This window comes from Vipera ursinii (genome assembly GCF_947247035.1).
Source record: "Vipera ursinii genome assembly, chromosome: 1".
Lineage (NCBI taxonomy): Eukaryota > Metazoa > Chordata > Lepidosauria > Squamata > Viperidae > Vipera > Vipera ursinii.
Genome location: NC_139512.1, coordinates 68191189 through 68208965, shown reverse-complemented (window position 1 = coordinate 68208965; position 17777 = coordinate 68191189). Strand labels below are relative to the sequence as shown.

General features: G+C 42.5%; 1 protein-coding gene across 2 annotated transcripts in view; it reads right to left on the bottom strand.

Annotated features, from left to right (window-relative positions):
- GANC (glucosidase alpha, neutral C) overlaps positions 1–17777 on the bottom strand; it is a 40359-nt gene that overhangs the window by 13780 nt on the left and 8802 nt on the right. For both annotated transcript variants that reach the window (XM_083350576.1, XM_083350575.1), the window contains exons 7-15: positions 15007–15055; positions 14598–14664; positions 10093–10189; positions 6425–6605; positions 6034–6148; positions 5260–5498; positions 1724–1850; positions 1307–1386; positions 106–249 (exon numbers count right to left, since the gene is read on the bottom strand). In XM_083350576.1, coding sequence (XP_083206702.1) covers positions 106–249; positions 1307–1386; positions 1724–1850; positions 5260–5498; positions 6034–6148; positions 6425–6605; positions 10093–10189; positions 14598–14664; positions 15007–15055 — 1099 coding nt within the window. The remainder of the gene's footprint in view (positions 1–105; positions 250–1306; positions 1387–1723; positions 1851–5259; positions 5499–6033; positions 6149–6424; positions 6606–10092; positions 10190–14597; positions 14665–15006; positions 15056–17777) is intronic.

Genomic DNA, 17777 nt, shown 5'->3' with positions numbered 1-17777 from the left:
TTGATTAAGACAACTATAGACAAAATGCAAGATCAGCAACCACAGGTAATGCAATAATAAGAACTACCAGTGTTCTAATTGTTAATTCAGTTCTAATTGTCCTACCTGGTAGAAGCCATAGAGATTGTGAACATCTCGATGTTCCCATTTGCCATAATGAATGGCGTCTTTTGACATGCTTTGTTCTATTCCTCTGAAGACTGAAGGCTCATTCATATCATTCCAGATAAAAACAATGTCAGAAGAACCCTGTAGGCCAACATTTAAGTTTCTTTAATGTATTAGTAAAGTACAAGAACTGTATCTAAATACTTGCACTAATTTATTTTGTTCACACTACTTTGAAAGGTTTACTTTTTACTTTTTCCTTGGCCTCCTTGACTGTCTGTTGTGCCTGAGATTCAACTGAGCAGAGAATGAGTGTCAGATATGAAGGCTTTCTTCCTGAGGGTTATTCAGAATGGGGATATCTCACATGCCTTCTCAATTGAAACAGATGTTAAACCAAATAAAGTATTTAAGATGGTACCTTCCTCTTATTTCCAGCTTTATCTGTAATGCAATTTGCATGAGCTAAAAGGTCTCTACACAGAGATGACTATGCAGAAGATGTCCTGCTTTAGTCTATCATTTTATACTCTGGATGGATTTTATTTATAATTACCAAAGTTATTTAGATTTTGTCTTTTTCCATATTTCCAAAATTAAGCACCCAAGGTTGTATAGAAACCGCATTAATAGATAGTACCGTAATATTCTACGAATCCTGACTGTATTGTAAGGTTTTACACTTAGCCTCACAATTGCCCCAGCATTACTCAGGAATTTAAAAGAGCCAAAAGGTACTCCTGAGCCGAGGTTTCAGCAAGCAAACAACTTTTATTTTGATCAAAATAGAGTTGGGTGGCCACATCTCTCTTCGTGGCTGGTAGAGAGATGAAGGTAACAACCAGGAAAGATGTCTTCCACCTTTTATACCTTTCCAGAACAAAGAGATCTGGTCTTGGTACTAGGAACCAAAAGGTACAGAAAAATAATTCCTAGTTGATGACTCATACACAACAACCCAGGCTCCACCATAACTCCTTTCCCCCCCTTCCCTCACCATGCTCCTCATGTAAGCAATCCCCTGTACCTAAAGCATGAAACATTTGCTTTTATATAACTAATTTCCCAATATAAAGCACCTACAAAGCTGCTTGCACATAAACAAAGATGATTACAAAGTATCACTACTAATATCAATATTACTAACATCAACCTTAAGCATAATAAAATCCCTTCAGTATCATTACAGAACACAAACCTTGTATGTTTTGAAGTCAAACTGATCTCCATACCATTGTCGGACTTCAGGATTGGTAAAATCCAGGTATGATGACAGACCTGCAGATGTTAGGATTGTATTATATTTGCAGGAAGAAAAAGCAAAACTGGTTTTTTCTTTGTGTCATATCCCATTACAATAATGTAAAATATTAATGTTCAAGCCAATGTACTGATACATGAGACAGACAGCTATTATTGTCATTTCTGGTACTGACAAATGTTAAGATACAAATAAGAAGAGAAGCAGAAATAGAGAGAAACCTGTCAATTGTGAAGATAAGGATTTTATCAATTTATTTCAAATAGGTCAATTACAATTAATGAGAAAATCCATTTTGCTCTATCTCTTAGGTGCTTCTTCAAAGTTATTTGTAAAACAAAGAGAGTTTATTACCTGGCCAGCAGATGCCTTCAAAATCTTCACCATTACGATCTTTTACAAATAATCCTTTCGCTTTTGCTTGTGAGTATAGAGTATAAAGAGGATCAATCTTAATATGAGGGTCCACAATGACAACCAGCTGCCAACATGAGAGATAATAACATAGTAGCCTTATTGTTGACTGAATAATATGTTGCGGGAATGTTTAGATTAGCCTTCCCTAAGCTGATATTCTCTTCTAGATGCTTTGGATTCGCAATTGCCAGAATTCCCAATCAAAGCAAATTAAAGCAGATGGAAAAAACGTATGTAAGAAGCAAAAAAAATCTCCCCAAGTTAGCTGGGGAAAAACAGAGAATGCTTTAGACCTGAGCTCAGGCTGATCTATTTTAATGCCAGGTCTGTTGTGAATAAAGCTCCCCTCATCCATGACTTGATCGAGGAGGAAGGCGCAGACCTGGCATGCATCACGGAAACCTGGCTGGGCCCAGAAGGAGGGGTCCCTCTGACTGATTTATCCCCTCCAGGTTTCCGTGTGCTACATCAACCTCGAGCTCAGGGTAGGGGAGGTGGCGTGGCGATCGTTATCAGAGAGACCCTCCATCCGCGGGAGGCCACTGCCCCTCAGATAGACGGATGTGAATCCCTCCTCTTAAGGTGGGGTCCTGGTGGTCAGTTGGGCCTACTTCTGGTATACCTCTCTCCAAGCTGCACAGCAACGGTTCTACCCAAGCTACCTGACGCCATCTCAGGATTGGCGGTCGAATTTCCAAAGCTTATGGTACTGGGAGACTTTAATCTACCTTCCCTGGGCAGTGCATCAGAAGTGGCCCGAGAGTTCATGGCCTCCATGACGGCCATGGACCTTACTCAAATTACTCAGGACCCAACTCACGAGGGAGGAAACATGCCGGATCTAATTTTTGTCTCTGGGCAGTGGCTAAATGGGCTGGGTGGGGTTACTCCAACATCACAACCCCTTTCATGGACAGACCACTACCTCCTGCGGTTGGGCCTCCGTCACGTCACCCCCCGATGTCAGGAAGCGGAACCGACCAGGTGGTTCCGCCCCAGGCGCCTGATGGACCCAGATAAATTCCAGATGGCGCTTGGACCGATTCCCACCTCCCTCTCCCACAACCCGGTCGAGTCCTTAGTTAATGCCTGGCAACAGGCTGCTTCGGAGGCGCTCGACCGCGTTGTCCCTTTGCGGCCTCTGACCCGGCGCAAGTCCCGACTCGCTCCTTGGTTCTCCAAGGACCTGCGGGAGATGAAGCGCCAGAGAAGGGGCCTAGAGAGCATTTGGAGAGCCAGTCGGTCTGAGTCTGACCGAACACAGTTAAGATCCTTTTCTAGATCCTATCTTGTGGCAATGAGGGTGGCAAAGCGCGCCTACTTCTCCACCCTCATTGCGTCCGCAGATAATCGCCCGGCCGCCCTATTTAGAGTGGTCCGCTCCCTTTTAAGTCAAGAGACGGGAGAGGACCCCCTACATGGACGGGCTGAGGAATTTAGTAAATATCTGGTGGACAAAATTGCTCAGATTCGGGCTGGTCTGGACTCTGACTGGGCAGTATCTAACGAGAGGAAATCGATGAAGTTGGCCAAGTACATCTGGGAAGAGTTCGATCCTGTGACTCCGGATGAAGTGGACAAGATCATGGGGAAACTAAGTGCCGCCACATGTTTGTTGGACCCGTGTCCCTCCTGGCTAGTCTATGCTTCTCGGGAGGTTACACGAGGCTGGCTCCTAGCAGTTATCAATGCCTCACTGAGTGAAGGGTACTTCCCTGCTGCCTTGAAAGAGGCGGTGGTAAGGCCCCTCCTCAAGAAACCGGCACTGGACCCAGCTGTTTTAAACAACTTCCGTCCTGTCTCCAACCTTCGCTTCCTTGCGAAGGTCGTTGAGAGTGTGGTGGCGCGACAGCTCCCTTTGAACCTGGAGGAAGCTGAATATCTAGATCCGTACCAATCGGGTTTCAGACCGGGGCACAGCACGGAGACGGCATTGGTCGCGCTGGTGAATGATCTCTGGCGGGCCCGAGATAGAGGTTATTCTTCTGTCCTGGTCCTATTAGATCTATCAGCGGCTTTTGATACCATCGACCATGGTATCTTACTGCGTCGTCTTGAGGGGCTGGGAGTGGGAGGCACCGTTCTGCGTTGGTTCTCCTCCTACCTCTCGGACCGTTCGCAGACGGTGTTGGCAGGAGGGCAGAGGTCAAGCCCTAGGCCTCTTAATTGTGGAGTGCCTCAGGGTTCGGTGCTCTCGCCCCTCCTGTTCAACATCTATATGAAGCCGCTGGGAGAGATCATCCGTAGCTTCGGGGTGAAATATCATCAATATGCTGATGATACCCAGCTATTCATCTCCACCCCGAACCAACCCAGTGATGCCCTTGATGTGATGTCCCGTTGTCTGGAAGCGGTACAGATTTGGATGGGAGAAAACAGGCTTCGACTCAACCCGGCCAAGACTGAGTGGCTGTACATACCGTCATCTCGTTTAGTCCAAGAGGTTCCATCTCTGACTATAGGAGGAGAGATGTTACCTCCCATTGATAAAGCACGCAATCTGGGCGTCCTCCTAGATTCACGACTCAGTTTTGAAGATCACATTGGAACCGTGGCTAGGGGGGCATTTGCCCAGATTCGTCTTATATACCAATTGCGCCCCTTTTTGGACCGAGATGCCCTACGTACAGTCACCCACGCACTCGTTACCTCCCGTATTGATTACTGTAATGCTCTCTACATGGGGCTGCCCTTGAAGACCACCCGGAGGCTTCAGCTGGTGCAGAATGCAGCTGCACGGGTTGTGATGGGAGCTTCCCGATACTCCCATATTACACCCCTCCTGCGTGAGCTGCATTGGCTACCAGTTGCCCTCCGGGTGAGATTTAAGGTGCTGGTACTTACCTTTAAAGCCCTACATGGCTTAGGTCCGGGATACTTGCAGGACCATCTGCTGCCGGGAACAAATTCCCATCGTCCAGTACGCTCACACAGAGAAGGCCTCCTCAGGGTACCGTCAGCTAGGCAATGTCGGCTGGCGACCCCCAGGGGGAGGGCCTTCTCTGTGGGAGCACCAACCCTATGGAATCAGCTCCCCCCTGAGCTTCGGATAGCCCAAAACCTCCAATCCTTTCGCCGCGGCCTCAAAACACACCTGTTCCACCAAGCTGACCTAGACTGACAGGCATTTCAATTAATTTATATTTAGTATTTTTAATTCATTTTAAAATTCTCTAATTTTTATTGCACTGATGTTCTCAATTTTCATTTTATCTTGATTTATGTACTTATTATATGTTTTATTGTGAGCCGCCCTGAGTCCTTCAGGAGATAGGGCGGGATATAAATCCCATCAATAAATAAATAAATAAATTAAAGGGTATTTGCTAGCCTGATCGTTTTCTTCCATAAATGTATTTCTTTCCAAACAACAACATTTGTATTAAAATTTTCAAGGAAATGGATGTTCTCAGCAGGCATCTATGAAAGCTGCATAGCTACATTACTTTCCCTGTTTTTCATGCATTACGTACCTTGCGTTTTTTCTTCATAAGTATCTGCTGCTGCATCTTCTCAGGATTTGGAAATCTCTTCTTGTCCCAAGTGAAGTACCGCTTGCCATCAGTATGCTCAATGTCTAGCCATATGACATCATAGGGGATGTCAAAGGTATCAAAACCTGCATCCACCTTTTGTACATCATCCTCATCTTCATAATTCCAGCGGCACTGATGGTATCCAAGAGAGAAGAGGGGAGGCAAAGCCTGAGTGCCTGTGAGGAAAAGAAAGGCGGGAAAAAAATGTGCTGCCATTCAAAATATAACTAAGAACATACGAAATGATAAAAATTTCATTTTTAATCTTCCACTTAGTATAAACCAGGGGTGTCAAACTCAATTTCATTGAGGGCCGCATCAGCATTGCGGTTGCCCTCAGGGGGCCGGGTGGGTGTGGCCTGGCTGGGCGTGGCCTACTGGGTAGGCGTGGCCAGCTCTACATCGTTCGCATCAAGGGTGCCTTTGGGGGCCTGGGCAGGAGTGGGACAGATCTGGGGGTCTCTGGCAGAAGGAGGGTCTCTGGGCCAGGGCCAAGGCAGTGGGGGCCGTTCCCTCACTGTTTCCAGGATGGCTTCGCGGGCCACATGAAACCACTTCGTGGGCCAGATCCGGCCCCTGGGCCTTGTGTTTGACATGTCTGGTATAAACAATCAGGACAGGTTCCCATGCCACATACTGCACAGTTGGTAGATTAATTACTGGAAGGCTACAAGGGAGGGGACTAAAGGAAATTTCTTCATAAGCCAATACCTGTTAGCTCTCCGTACTGCTTAAAAATATCAAAAGGGCTGGGTCCCTTTAGGATGAACATGTCAATGATTCCGCTTTCTGACATCCAGCGCACATCAGTTTGAGGTACTACCCTCTGTTTGGACACGTGTGGAGTTTGAGAAGGTAAAACAAACATATACAAATACTTAGAAATAGTGTTAAATGTATTTATAAAAAATAATAGCAGTAGGATTTTAAAAAATCTAAAAAAAAGGTTTTCCAGCATTAGTGATAACTTTCAGTTACCAAGTTGGCTAGAGGAGTTGTCGAACTCGACATGAGATTTTCAGGTTGGTGGAAAATACTTTGTAATGTTATGAATTCTTATACAATGCATATATACTTCCATGCAGAACATATTCCATCTCACCTTCATTGAAGCTTTTGTAGAAATCTCCACCAATGTTTCTGAGGAATTTAGCCAAAAGACTCCAACTGTCTGATCAAGCTTATGTGCTAGAAGTAAGGGCACTGAACCATAAATGCCCATTTTGCTGTGGATGGCATATCCGAAGACATCCAGATTATAAAGCCGGTAGACATCATCATCACTGGAACACAAAGACAAATGAACTGCTTTTAGAGAAATTATTTTAGGTCCTCCAGTGGGAGAACAGGACATTGTAATGCAGCAACTGTCTTGTGGTACTATGGAATAAGTTGCCCATAGTAATAGTTTATACCAGTTTTCTTTCTCCTGATGTGATCCAGTTTTGTTGCAGTTCAATTAAAATAATGATTAATGTATAACGTGTCAGCCAGTTTGCTGAGTAAGATGATCATCTGTCCATTTACTCAACCCTTTGGATTTATAGCCTAACTTTCTATATCTCTGTTGAAGCAACCGTGCTGGCTTTCAGTATTCATCTATTGCAGGGGTGTCAAACTCAATTTCACTGAGGGCCGCATCAGCATTGCGGTTGCCCTCAGGGGGCTGGGTGGGCATGGCCAGGGTGGGCGTGGCCTACTGGGTGGGCGTGGCTAGAGTGCATATGGCCTACTGGGTGGGCATGGCCAGCTCTACATCGTTCGCATCAAGGGTGCCTATGGGGGCCTGGGCAGGAGTGGGACAGATCTGAGGGTCTCTGGCAGAAGGAGGGTCTCTGGGCCAGGGCCAAGGCAGTGGAGGCCGTTCCCTCACTGTTTCCAGGATGGCTTCGCGGGCCACATGAAACCACTTCGCGGGCCGGATCCGGCCCCCGGGCCTTGTGTTTGACATGTCTGATCTATTGAGACCATTTTATGCAACATACCTATATTTCCTTCTCCTTGCTTGCTCACAGCATATCACTTGGTGTCAACCTGATTGTGAAGCTACTTGCAGCAGTGGGTACTCTTGTCCTTTGGAGCAACTCATTTAGCTAATCATGGCTGTGTAGCTCAGATTGGCTTCTCCACTTCACTTGGACCTTTCATGATCTTGGTGAAGGGGTCTTGCAATCCTCAATGTCATTGCCTCAGTACAGATTGCTCATGACTCACTCTAATTACCGAAGGCGTCTGTGAGCAAAACTAGCATCTAGTAGTGTAATCAAAAGGACCCTCCCTTAAGATTGTGAACGAATCCGAAGGGATGACCTTTTCTATGACCAGCGGAGATTTTCCAAAAAAGAACAATACCGCTTGCTGTGAGAAAGCCACCTGATGCCTTGTGAGGGTGTGATCTTTTGCAGTAGAAATGATGAACAATACCGATACACTGTGCAGACAACTTAACCCTAACAATAAATGTATTTATATTTTTTGTTAATTATAGCCCACCTGTCATTTTATGCATGCTTAAAATATCAAAAAAATATCCCTAAACTGAATGTGTATAAAGAAAACATTCTTTATACATTATACAATAAACATTCTTTATTTTTCAACAGCAGATAAGCAAAACTGTGGATAACGACACTATGGAATAAGGAGGATTGCCTCTTCCTGTTAACATTTTGCTGTTTTATACGTTGTGTTTTGTAAATTGTTTTGAGATGCTTTTGTATGGAAGCAGGACAAGTCATATTAAATAATATCAGCTAGGGATTATACAAATTGATATCCTATGTATTTGGAGGTCAGCAAAAGGGTGTTCACGCTTTAAATAGCACATTATTTAATGAAGTTATCTGTCATCAACATCTCACGTCACTGCCTGGGTGAATGCTGTTCATACTCTGCTATTCTGCTGGTGTTAGATTATACTGTAGTTGGCTAGACATAGTCTTGTAACTCTGGCTGTCAGGGAGATCATAATTGTCCAGGTTTAATAATGACAATCCAAATATAATTGTGTTTATTCAGAAATAAATCCCACATTGTTCTGCGAGACTTGCTTCCTAGCAAATATACCTAGGATAACCATCTTGGCATTTTATATAGCTCCCTTTTTCTTGTATAAAATTTATACATGTCTAACCCTTTATAGGTTTTATAAAGGTATCTGTATATTACAGGTAGTCCTCGATTTATGACAATTGAGCCCAAAATTTCCATTGCTAACCAACAGAGTTGAGTTTTGCTCCATGTAATGACTTTTCTTGTCACAGTTGTTAAGTGGATCCATGCAGCTGTTAAGTTAGTAACATCGTTGTTAAATGAATCTGTGTTCCCCATTGACTCTGCTTGTCAGAAGGTTACAAAAGGTGATCACATGAATCCCGGCCACTGCAACCGTTATAAAATCATGCCAGTTGCCAAGTGACTGAATTTTGATCATGTGACCATGGGGATACTGCAATGGTTGTAAGTGTGAAAAATGCTCATAAGTCACTTTTTTCAGTAACTTTGAAAGGTCACCAAATGAATAGTTTAGTCAAGGACTACCTGCATACATTTTGCTGAGCACTGAATCCTTCAGTGAATGTAAAGCAGAGCAGACTGAGCATGTCCTCAATTCTGTTTTTCTTGCAAGGGTTATTTGAAAGAAAATATTTATCTAGAATGTAACTCTTGGGAAAACATTGTAATGGCAAAAGAAAGCAAAGATCACCTTCAATAATTGACTGCTCTGAGGTTTTATGTTGAAGAAAACAGGAGAAGGTGAGCAAGAAGCAGGAAAAACAGAAGCTATGGGCATGGGAAACCTGAGTGATTAGTCTGAGTCTAAATGGCTCCAATAAATGAGGAAGGCGCTTAAAATCCAGAGAAGCGGGGGCTGATTGGAAACATTCATTTATTATTAGGTTTTAATCCCACCCTTTCACGAGAAGCTCAAGGTGGTATATAGAGCACTCCCTTCTCCTCTTTTGCCATCTCCCCCAAACAACAAACCTAAGAGAGAGAGGTTAGGCAGAGAGCAGATGACCTTCAAAGTCCCATATAAGGAGAATATGCCTGGGTCTTCCCTGTCCTAATCCAACACCTTCACCATTGCTCCACACTGGCTTTTAGGAAAAGATCAGTTGAAGGGATTAGCAACGCTGTCCAGGGAAGCTATGTGATATTCTAGATCCGTAGTGGCGAACCTATGGCACGCATGCCACAGGTGGCACACAGAGCCCTCTCTGTGGGAACATGCGCCATCGCCCCAGTCCTAGGCCTTCAGCTGGGTTTTATAAAACTTTTTCACTTTAGGCCTCCACCGCCTTGTGCAAAAAAAAAAGGTTCAATCAATCAATCAATTTCAACTTCTCATGGGAAAAAAAAATCTCAAAAAGTTGGAATTGATTGATTGAACTTTTTAGTCCCACCCAGTCTGCCATTACCACCACAGCCATGCCCACCGAATGGGCCACAACCACCCAATTGGCCACACCTATCCAATTGGCCACACCCAGCTGGCACCCAACGATACATAAGTGGGTTTTGGGTTGCAGTTTGGACACTCGGTCTCTAAAAGGTTCGTCATCACTGCTCTAGATGTTAGCAGAGAGGCTGCTGAGCTACTTCCTCCTGTGAATGTGGAACACAATGTTGTGTTCCATTTCGTGTTATACTGTTAATATGGCATAGCTATGATATTACTAGCCAAAAGCCCCCAGATCTTGGACCAAAAGTCTTGAGCTACAATGACATTTAGAACATTTCGCTATCTTTTGATGCTTATTTCATTACCTGGTATTTTTCAAGAGGAGGGTTTCTGCATGCTGAGGTATTCCATAGAGATGTTCAAATCCATGCAAAGAAACATCTAAACCTACACTACTAGGACCTGTATTAAGACAGAGTAGCACTGTTAGGTAGAAAAAACACAGGGCAGCATGAAAGAGTAACCCATTCAATACTAACCTACACTGTGGCTCTTTGTAACTTACTATAATATAGAGAAAAATTGTGTCAATGTCTCATTGTGAGGACCCAGAACGAAGACTAAGGAAAGAAACCCATTTTAAGGATTCAAGCAACCTAGTCCAACTCTTTATAAAGACAGATTGTGCAGCCCCCAGCCAAACGTTAAATATAAGCCATCTAAGCTGCAGTATAAACAGGCAATAGAACTACTGCAATAATTGACTTCCAGTTTTATGCCTATAGTGCATGGCCGCGCGAGAGCAGACCTCCGATCCCCACGGCTAGTTTCATCCTGCCAGGGAGACCCTAAATGGGTCCGAAGTCACCCCGAAGAGGTGACCATGAAGGAGGGGTGCCCGGTTGACCACGAAGCGATGGCAATTGTTTCGTTTGATCTGGGGAAAGGCCTCTGAACCCGACAGGAGAAAGGCTAGTGTGAGATCAGTGTCTAGCCCAAGCTACTTGCAGCTGAAGTCCCAGAGCACGAACCTGAACATCAGTGAACAGCCTGCTTGGAATTGGTGAGAGTACTGATCTTCTGTCTACTAATTGAATCCTTGAAAAGATCCCCAAAGCAAGAAAACCCCCAGAAGTGAAGGGAGGGGACTATATACCCATTCCCTTACAGACAGAAGCGGCAAATTAATATTAAAGGAGGAAAAAGATATACTAAAATTCAATTTAAAATACTACAGGCTGGACAACTCTACAAACTAAAAAACTGTCAAGATTATACCCTAAAGAATTTTTGACGAAATTATAAAAATATATAACAAAAATAAGTTTTTGATTGGAAAAAAAAACTAAAAAAAGAAATAACTGCTGACATCTGGTGGAGAATCAGAAAATAGAATACTAACAATAAGGACTCAGAAATTGGCAGAATGCCGAGAAACAAAAAAAAGTTGTTCCTTTGAAATCCAAATAACCTTGAAGACAGCTAGGAACAAAGAAGAGACAGTTATAAGATTAAAAAGGTTTTGAAAGAAAAAAACAACAACACCTAGACTGTTGCTTAAATCTCAGAACTGTTTATGAAAAAGAAAAACCTTGGCTTTTTGGCTAATCTTTTAGAGAATCTTTAGGAATGATTTAAAGTAGCTTAACACACTGACCTGTAATTTTGACTGACTAATAAATTGATTTTTGAATTAAAATATTGATGAAAGATTATTTGAAGGGGGGAGACATTATGGATATCACATATGTATTAAAAAATGACAGGATGGCACATTCAATATTCAATATTGCCTCCAGAAGCAATACTTTAAGGCAAGATAAATATTTTCCAGGAGGAAATATATGTAATGTTAGGACAAATACAAATAACAATAGACTCAAACCATGAGAAAATTTGAAACAACTTTGATGATTTAAATAAGCATATTTCTAATCTAAATCTACAATTAAAAAACATCCAGGAAATAACAAATGAACAAATAAATCAGATAGCAGACGGCAAATTAGAAGAGTATGATCAAATTGATGAAATAACAAAGGAAAAGAATTACAATTTAACACAAACAGGAAAATAATCTACAAGGTTCTACAAGAAATCTACAAGAAAAATGGAATGGACTATAGAATTATCAGGAGAAACATCAAAGTTTGACAGACAGAAAGTCTTCATCTTACTTCATTTTTTGCATTCCCAACAACATTTGTAAAAATACAGGAACTGCTGGGTAAGCGGATTACATCAACTTGGAAAATTACTCGGCAAAAGAAGAAGACCAGAGACAGATACAAGAGATTTGACTCGCTCTACCAGATGGATTATTATGTGAATAAACATTTATTTGAATATGGCTAAAAGAATAGAGAATTTTGCACACAAAGTGGCCTTATAAGAAGAAGGATAAGAGATTTAAGTAATATAGTATGTTCTATAATATATGAAATGTTAAAATAGCAGGTTGATGTAACTTTTTTTTAATATAAATGAAATATAAACTGATTAAAAAGGATGTTACATCTAGATACTATAAGATAGATAAAAAGTATAATATTTTTATAATGCATGACATAAAATATTGGGATGATGTACCTAAATGGGAAAATTTGGACAGTTAGATGACTAATATGATGAAATTATGACTGATTGAGTATAAGGGAATTTAAGCATAAACAAAATTATAAAAATAGGACGCATGCTGAACTAATGAGATGATGGTTATGGGAATATAAGCTGAAAAAAATGTTATATAGAGAGATTATTATTATTATTTGTATAAATATAAAAATTCTTATATCTAATCATTTATATATTGAAAATATTAAGAATTATATTGTGGCTAAGGTTGAAGAAGGAGAATACATATGGGAGAAGGAAGATCAAAGAAATATATCATTAATTAATATATTAATTATGGAATTATCAAATTTAATCATTACTGATTGTTAATTCTTATTGTCATTTTTTTTCTTGTTAAAATATAAACCAAGATAACATGCTGTACACCAGGCACTGGAGATTGTTATAGTTAAAAAACAATAAAACATTTATAAGTTGTGGCGACGTTTCGACGAAATCCCATCCGTCATCATCAGGCCGGAGTGTTCCTCCTGCTGCTTCCAGGAGCAATGCGTGGTCTTGCTGTTCCTTTATTTCCAACTGCCGGTGGGGCTGTGTTCTGACTGGGAGGAGGCGTGGCTGCTTTCTGATTGGGTGGGGGTGTCCTCCGACTGGGTGGAGGCGTGGTTGCCTTCTGATTGAGTGGAGCCGTGGCTGTCTTCTGATTGGGTGGATGCGTGGATGTCTTCTGATTGGTTGGAGGCGTGGCTGTCTTCTGTTTGGGTGGGGTGTGTTCTGAATGGGTGGGGTTTTTTGTTGTGTTGTGATATCCTGAGTGTTGTGATTTGGTGTCCTGAGGAGTGGGCTGTGTAGTGGCCTCCAGAGCTTTGGTTTGGCTCCGAGTTCGAGGACCTGCTACGTATCTCTGGTATGGGTCAGTCAGGTTCGTGTGTGCGTTCTTCTGCTTGGGTGATGGCACTTTTGCTTGACTTGTTCTGTCTTCTGTGTGGGAGAAACAGAAGACAGCCACGCCTCCAACCAATCAGAAGACATCCACGCATCCACCCAATCAGAAGACAGCCACGCCTCCACTAAATCAGAAGGCAACCACGCCTCCACCCAGTCGGAGGACACCCCCACCCAATCAGAAAGCAGCCACGCCTCCTCCCAGTCAGAACACAGCCCCACCGGTAGTTGGAAATAAAGGAACAGCCAGACCACGCATTGCTCCTGGAAGCAGCAGGAGGAACACTCCGGCCTGATGATGACGGATGGGATTTCGTCGAAACGTCGCCACAACTTTCTGAAGATGAAAGGAACGCGGGAAGAAACCCGAGACTCTAGATCTACACATACAGACACCCGCGAGAATCTACGAAAACATATATATATATATATATATATATATATATATATATATATATATATATATATATATATATATATATATATGCAAATTATTCAAATTGCTAATAAAGAATTTGGGAGGCTAAGATGATCATTTCGAACTCATTTATGTTCTCATCAGTTAGTCATACCCTTTATCTGAGATTAACAGGAATGAAAGAGTTAATTAGCAAGGTCCATTCAAAAAGCCTTGACAAATACTTAAACATATATATATATATATATATATATATATATATATATATATATATATATATATATATATATATATATGTAAAAAGCGAACTATTGCAAGCCCAACAAGAACAGCATTACTGGTATGATTGTGTGTTTGTGCATGTGTGTGTGTGTGTGTGCACGTGAGTATGAAGAAATAGCTGTACTGTCTGGTGTGGGGATTTGTTGTATTGGAGCCTGAAAAATGACTGCACTGTCAGTGAGATGGATTGGACTCTCCTGTAAGTTAAGTTTCCATTTGCTATGGTTTTGTTTATTTCTGTATTGGGTTTTTTTTGTTTTTAACTCTGGAAATTACCCAGAATCATGTACACTGTATGACATGTGTAGCTATATAATTGAGCAAATAAATAAATAAAATTTAAGAGACAAAACCCACAAAGCAATTAAATATACATGACTATAATTGAGAGAAAGGGCAACATTTTCAATTATTACACAATAACTAAACATTGGCAACGTGGCATGCTATTATCCTCAATATGCCAAGCTAGCAAGCCATGATTCCCAATATTTTTATAATCACTTTTACAAAAATGGAAATGACCCAAACTTGTGAGAGAGCCAAACCCTGCATGATATCCGAGTTTTCACATAAAAACTGATGAGATTTCAATCAAATTGATTAAATTCAGAGCTGAAAAAGAACACTGGTCTCTGAGCCACTTACCATTAGCTTTGATGTCTAAAAAGCTGCCCTTTATTTCTTCCCAGAGACCTAAATCTTCTTCAGTTTCCTTAGATAAAAGGAAAAGAGATGTAACTCTGTCATGGACTAGCCAACAGAACTTAGCATTTTCTAATAATACAATCGGTTTCCAATCTAGGTCAGAATTACAACTAAGCAATATTCTACAATGAAATCACTGTACAATTCAGACATGCCCTAGTTAATAATTGTCAGTAACTGGCTTATTTCTGTTGTACCCAAATAGTGCACTGATCCTTTCCAGATTCATAACATTATTGTTTAAAGCATTTTTACAATCAAAACTTATTATTTCCACCACAGGACTGTTTTGTCCCTTGGACAAACTGACCAGACAAAAATCCATACATCTACAGTAGATTACATTTACCTTAAAAGAGTCTGCCAATCCACTTTTTTTTTCTTGTGAAGTAGATTTCCTTTAAAAATCAAATGTATTCAGTGTATAATTACAAGCAGATACTCACAAAAGAATTTATTTTAGAATAAGAATGTTAATTATCTCAACCTACAATAATTGATCTGTACTTAAAAGACCAGCACAGATAATATTGCTTTTTGTATGTTTAATGATATATTTTTGCAGTGCTTTTTTTCTAAAAAAAAAAGGTGCCGGAACTCTCATCTTGGTGGGCGCAGGAGGTGGGGGGGGCAAGGGGGGCAGCGCTGCTACAGTCACGGGTGCGAGGGGTGTTGGTGGCGGGCTGCCCCCCGGGGCCGGAGCTGGCGCGGCTGGTGCTGTGGGAGCAGCAGGGCCTGCTCTATATGGCGGGGCTCTGCGGTGCGGGCGGCGGAGGCGGTGCGGGCCAGGCAATGCAGGGCGGCCACTTAGGCGTGCAGGGCGAGGTGACGGTGGTGCAGGTCCAGCACCAGGTAGGCCACCAGCCTGGCTGAATGGGTGAGCACAAGGAAGGAGTGCACATGGACTCCGCAGAACCCACCTCCCACTCCTTGTCCTCTCTTACTTACCTAGTTGAGATGGTGTAGTTGGGCAGCAGGGAGGGACGCAAAGTTCCTGCCTACTTTTGAAAGCCAATAGAGGGAGTAGCATAGCTTGTGCAAAGGTTTTTTTGTGTGTGTACAAAAAAAGGTGCCGGAACACCATTCTGAGCGTTCTATGAGAAAAAAGCCCTGCTTTTATGTTTTAATCTTATGATTTTAAAAATATATTTTTTTCTATTGTAAGTTGCCCCAAAGCTGGTGGTGATTTTATTATTATTATTTTTTTTAAAAGTCTGTGCTCTGTCCAAGGGTGCTTGGTAGGCTGCATGTACAGGCCTGGTCTAAAATTTATTTTGGAGCATTCAACTATCTAGAGCAGGCATGTCAAACTCATTTTGTTTGAGGCAACTTCTTATAAAAGAATTGCCATTAATTTGTTTTAATAAAATAATTTAAATCATTTTTTTCACTTGATTTCAAAGTAAATGAATTATATTGGTTGACAATGAGATTTTTTTTAGTACAATTTCCAAATGTAATAAACTGGTTTTAGGTATATGTTACTGGAAGGAAAAAGCAATCCCTGCTGTGTTACTGATCCCAGGGAAGCATTTGCATGTACGCAGGTATCCTTAGGGTGCCAAAGTTATGGATGAGAAATATTGGTTGCAAAGTTGGCATTTCTGAATGTAATACAGATATTTTAGACTTATTTTTGTTTCTTTGCATGTATGGTATTTTTAAAAAGGCATATGCTACTGACTACGCTTATGCACATATGTAACATCTTTTGCTAGAATACATGACCACTGCTTGTCCAGAATGTGAAAAGTGAAAGATTGTGACTAAACAAAATTTTAATGTACAGATAATACCACCAGAAATTATTTTAGCCTTTTTAATAAACGTTGTTATTGATGTTAAGCTCACCATGGAAAACATCATATATTGTTATGTATATACTAGGCTAATTATTTAAAGTGCAACATAACTAGATTCTAAATAATCTATTTTTCAAAACACACAACAGTCCAAACAGTAAAAGTCCAAATTAAGAATATTTCATTCTTAAGAATTGTTTAATTTAAAGTGGTTTAATTGTAACAGATGGTTAGATTCAAAATAGTTTTCAAGAGTACCGTATTTTCCAGCGTATAAGACGACTCGGCGTATAAGACGACCCCCGACTTTTGAGAAGATTTTCAAGATTTTTCGTCTTATACGCCGGAAAATACTTACATGCCAGTTGCCAAGTGTCCGACACAAGCCCGATTCAGCCCCGTCTGATGCAGATGGTGCAAAGCCTCCCTTTTGAAGCCCAAAGGGGCTTTTCCTTCCACCCACCCATTTGAGAGCACATTTGCAGACGGAGCAGCCGCGCGTCTGGAGCCAAGCCCCGCCCAGGAGGCGGTCAGCCAGGTGGGCTCGGAAGACGCGCTGGAGAGCCAGGCTTGGGGCGGCCATGCCGAGGCTGGCTGGCGAGGGCCGCTGCGTGGTCTGCGGGCGAGAGGGGCGCCAGGCCCACCAGAAGTCCCCGGAAGTTCCTGGAACGGGCTGGCAGGCACGCTCTTCCCCGGCCCGCCGGAAGTCCCCGGAAGTTCTTGGAACGGCCTGGCAGCGGGCGGGTGCTCCCTCCCTGACCCGCCGGGGAGCGTCTCCCAAAGCGCAGCGTCTGGCGGCTGGGAGTCCGTCGGCCTGGTCGCTGGCGAGCTGGCCCACAGCTAGGGCCGGGGCCCAGGAACCGGTAGCCGGGTGCGGGTGGGGGGAAGGAAAGCCAGGCGCGGGTTTCTGCGGCTGTTTGCGAGGCTGGATGCGGGCGTCTGCCGGGAGAGATAGTGGGTAGCAGGGCGCACTCTGCTTATGCTCAGATGCTGCTTGGGTGAGGGGGGAGGGGCTTCCTGCCGCTCCCGGGGTCTGGTGTTTGCAAGGGGGAGGGGAAGGGGCTTAGAGGCTCTTGGGGGTGGGAAGGGAGAGTCACGTTGGAGGGGGGACTGGACTAAGGAGGCTTGAAGTTGCTTTGCAAGAACGGGAACGCTCGATTGATTTATGTACTATTTTCCGGCGTATAAGATGACTGGGCGTATAAGACGACCCCCCAACTTTTGAGAAGATTTTCATGGGTTAAAAAGTCGTCTTATACGCTGGAAAATACGGTATGTACAAAAGATACTATTTTTTTTCTAGCATCAGCTAAATTAG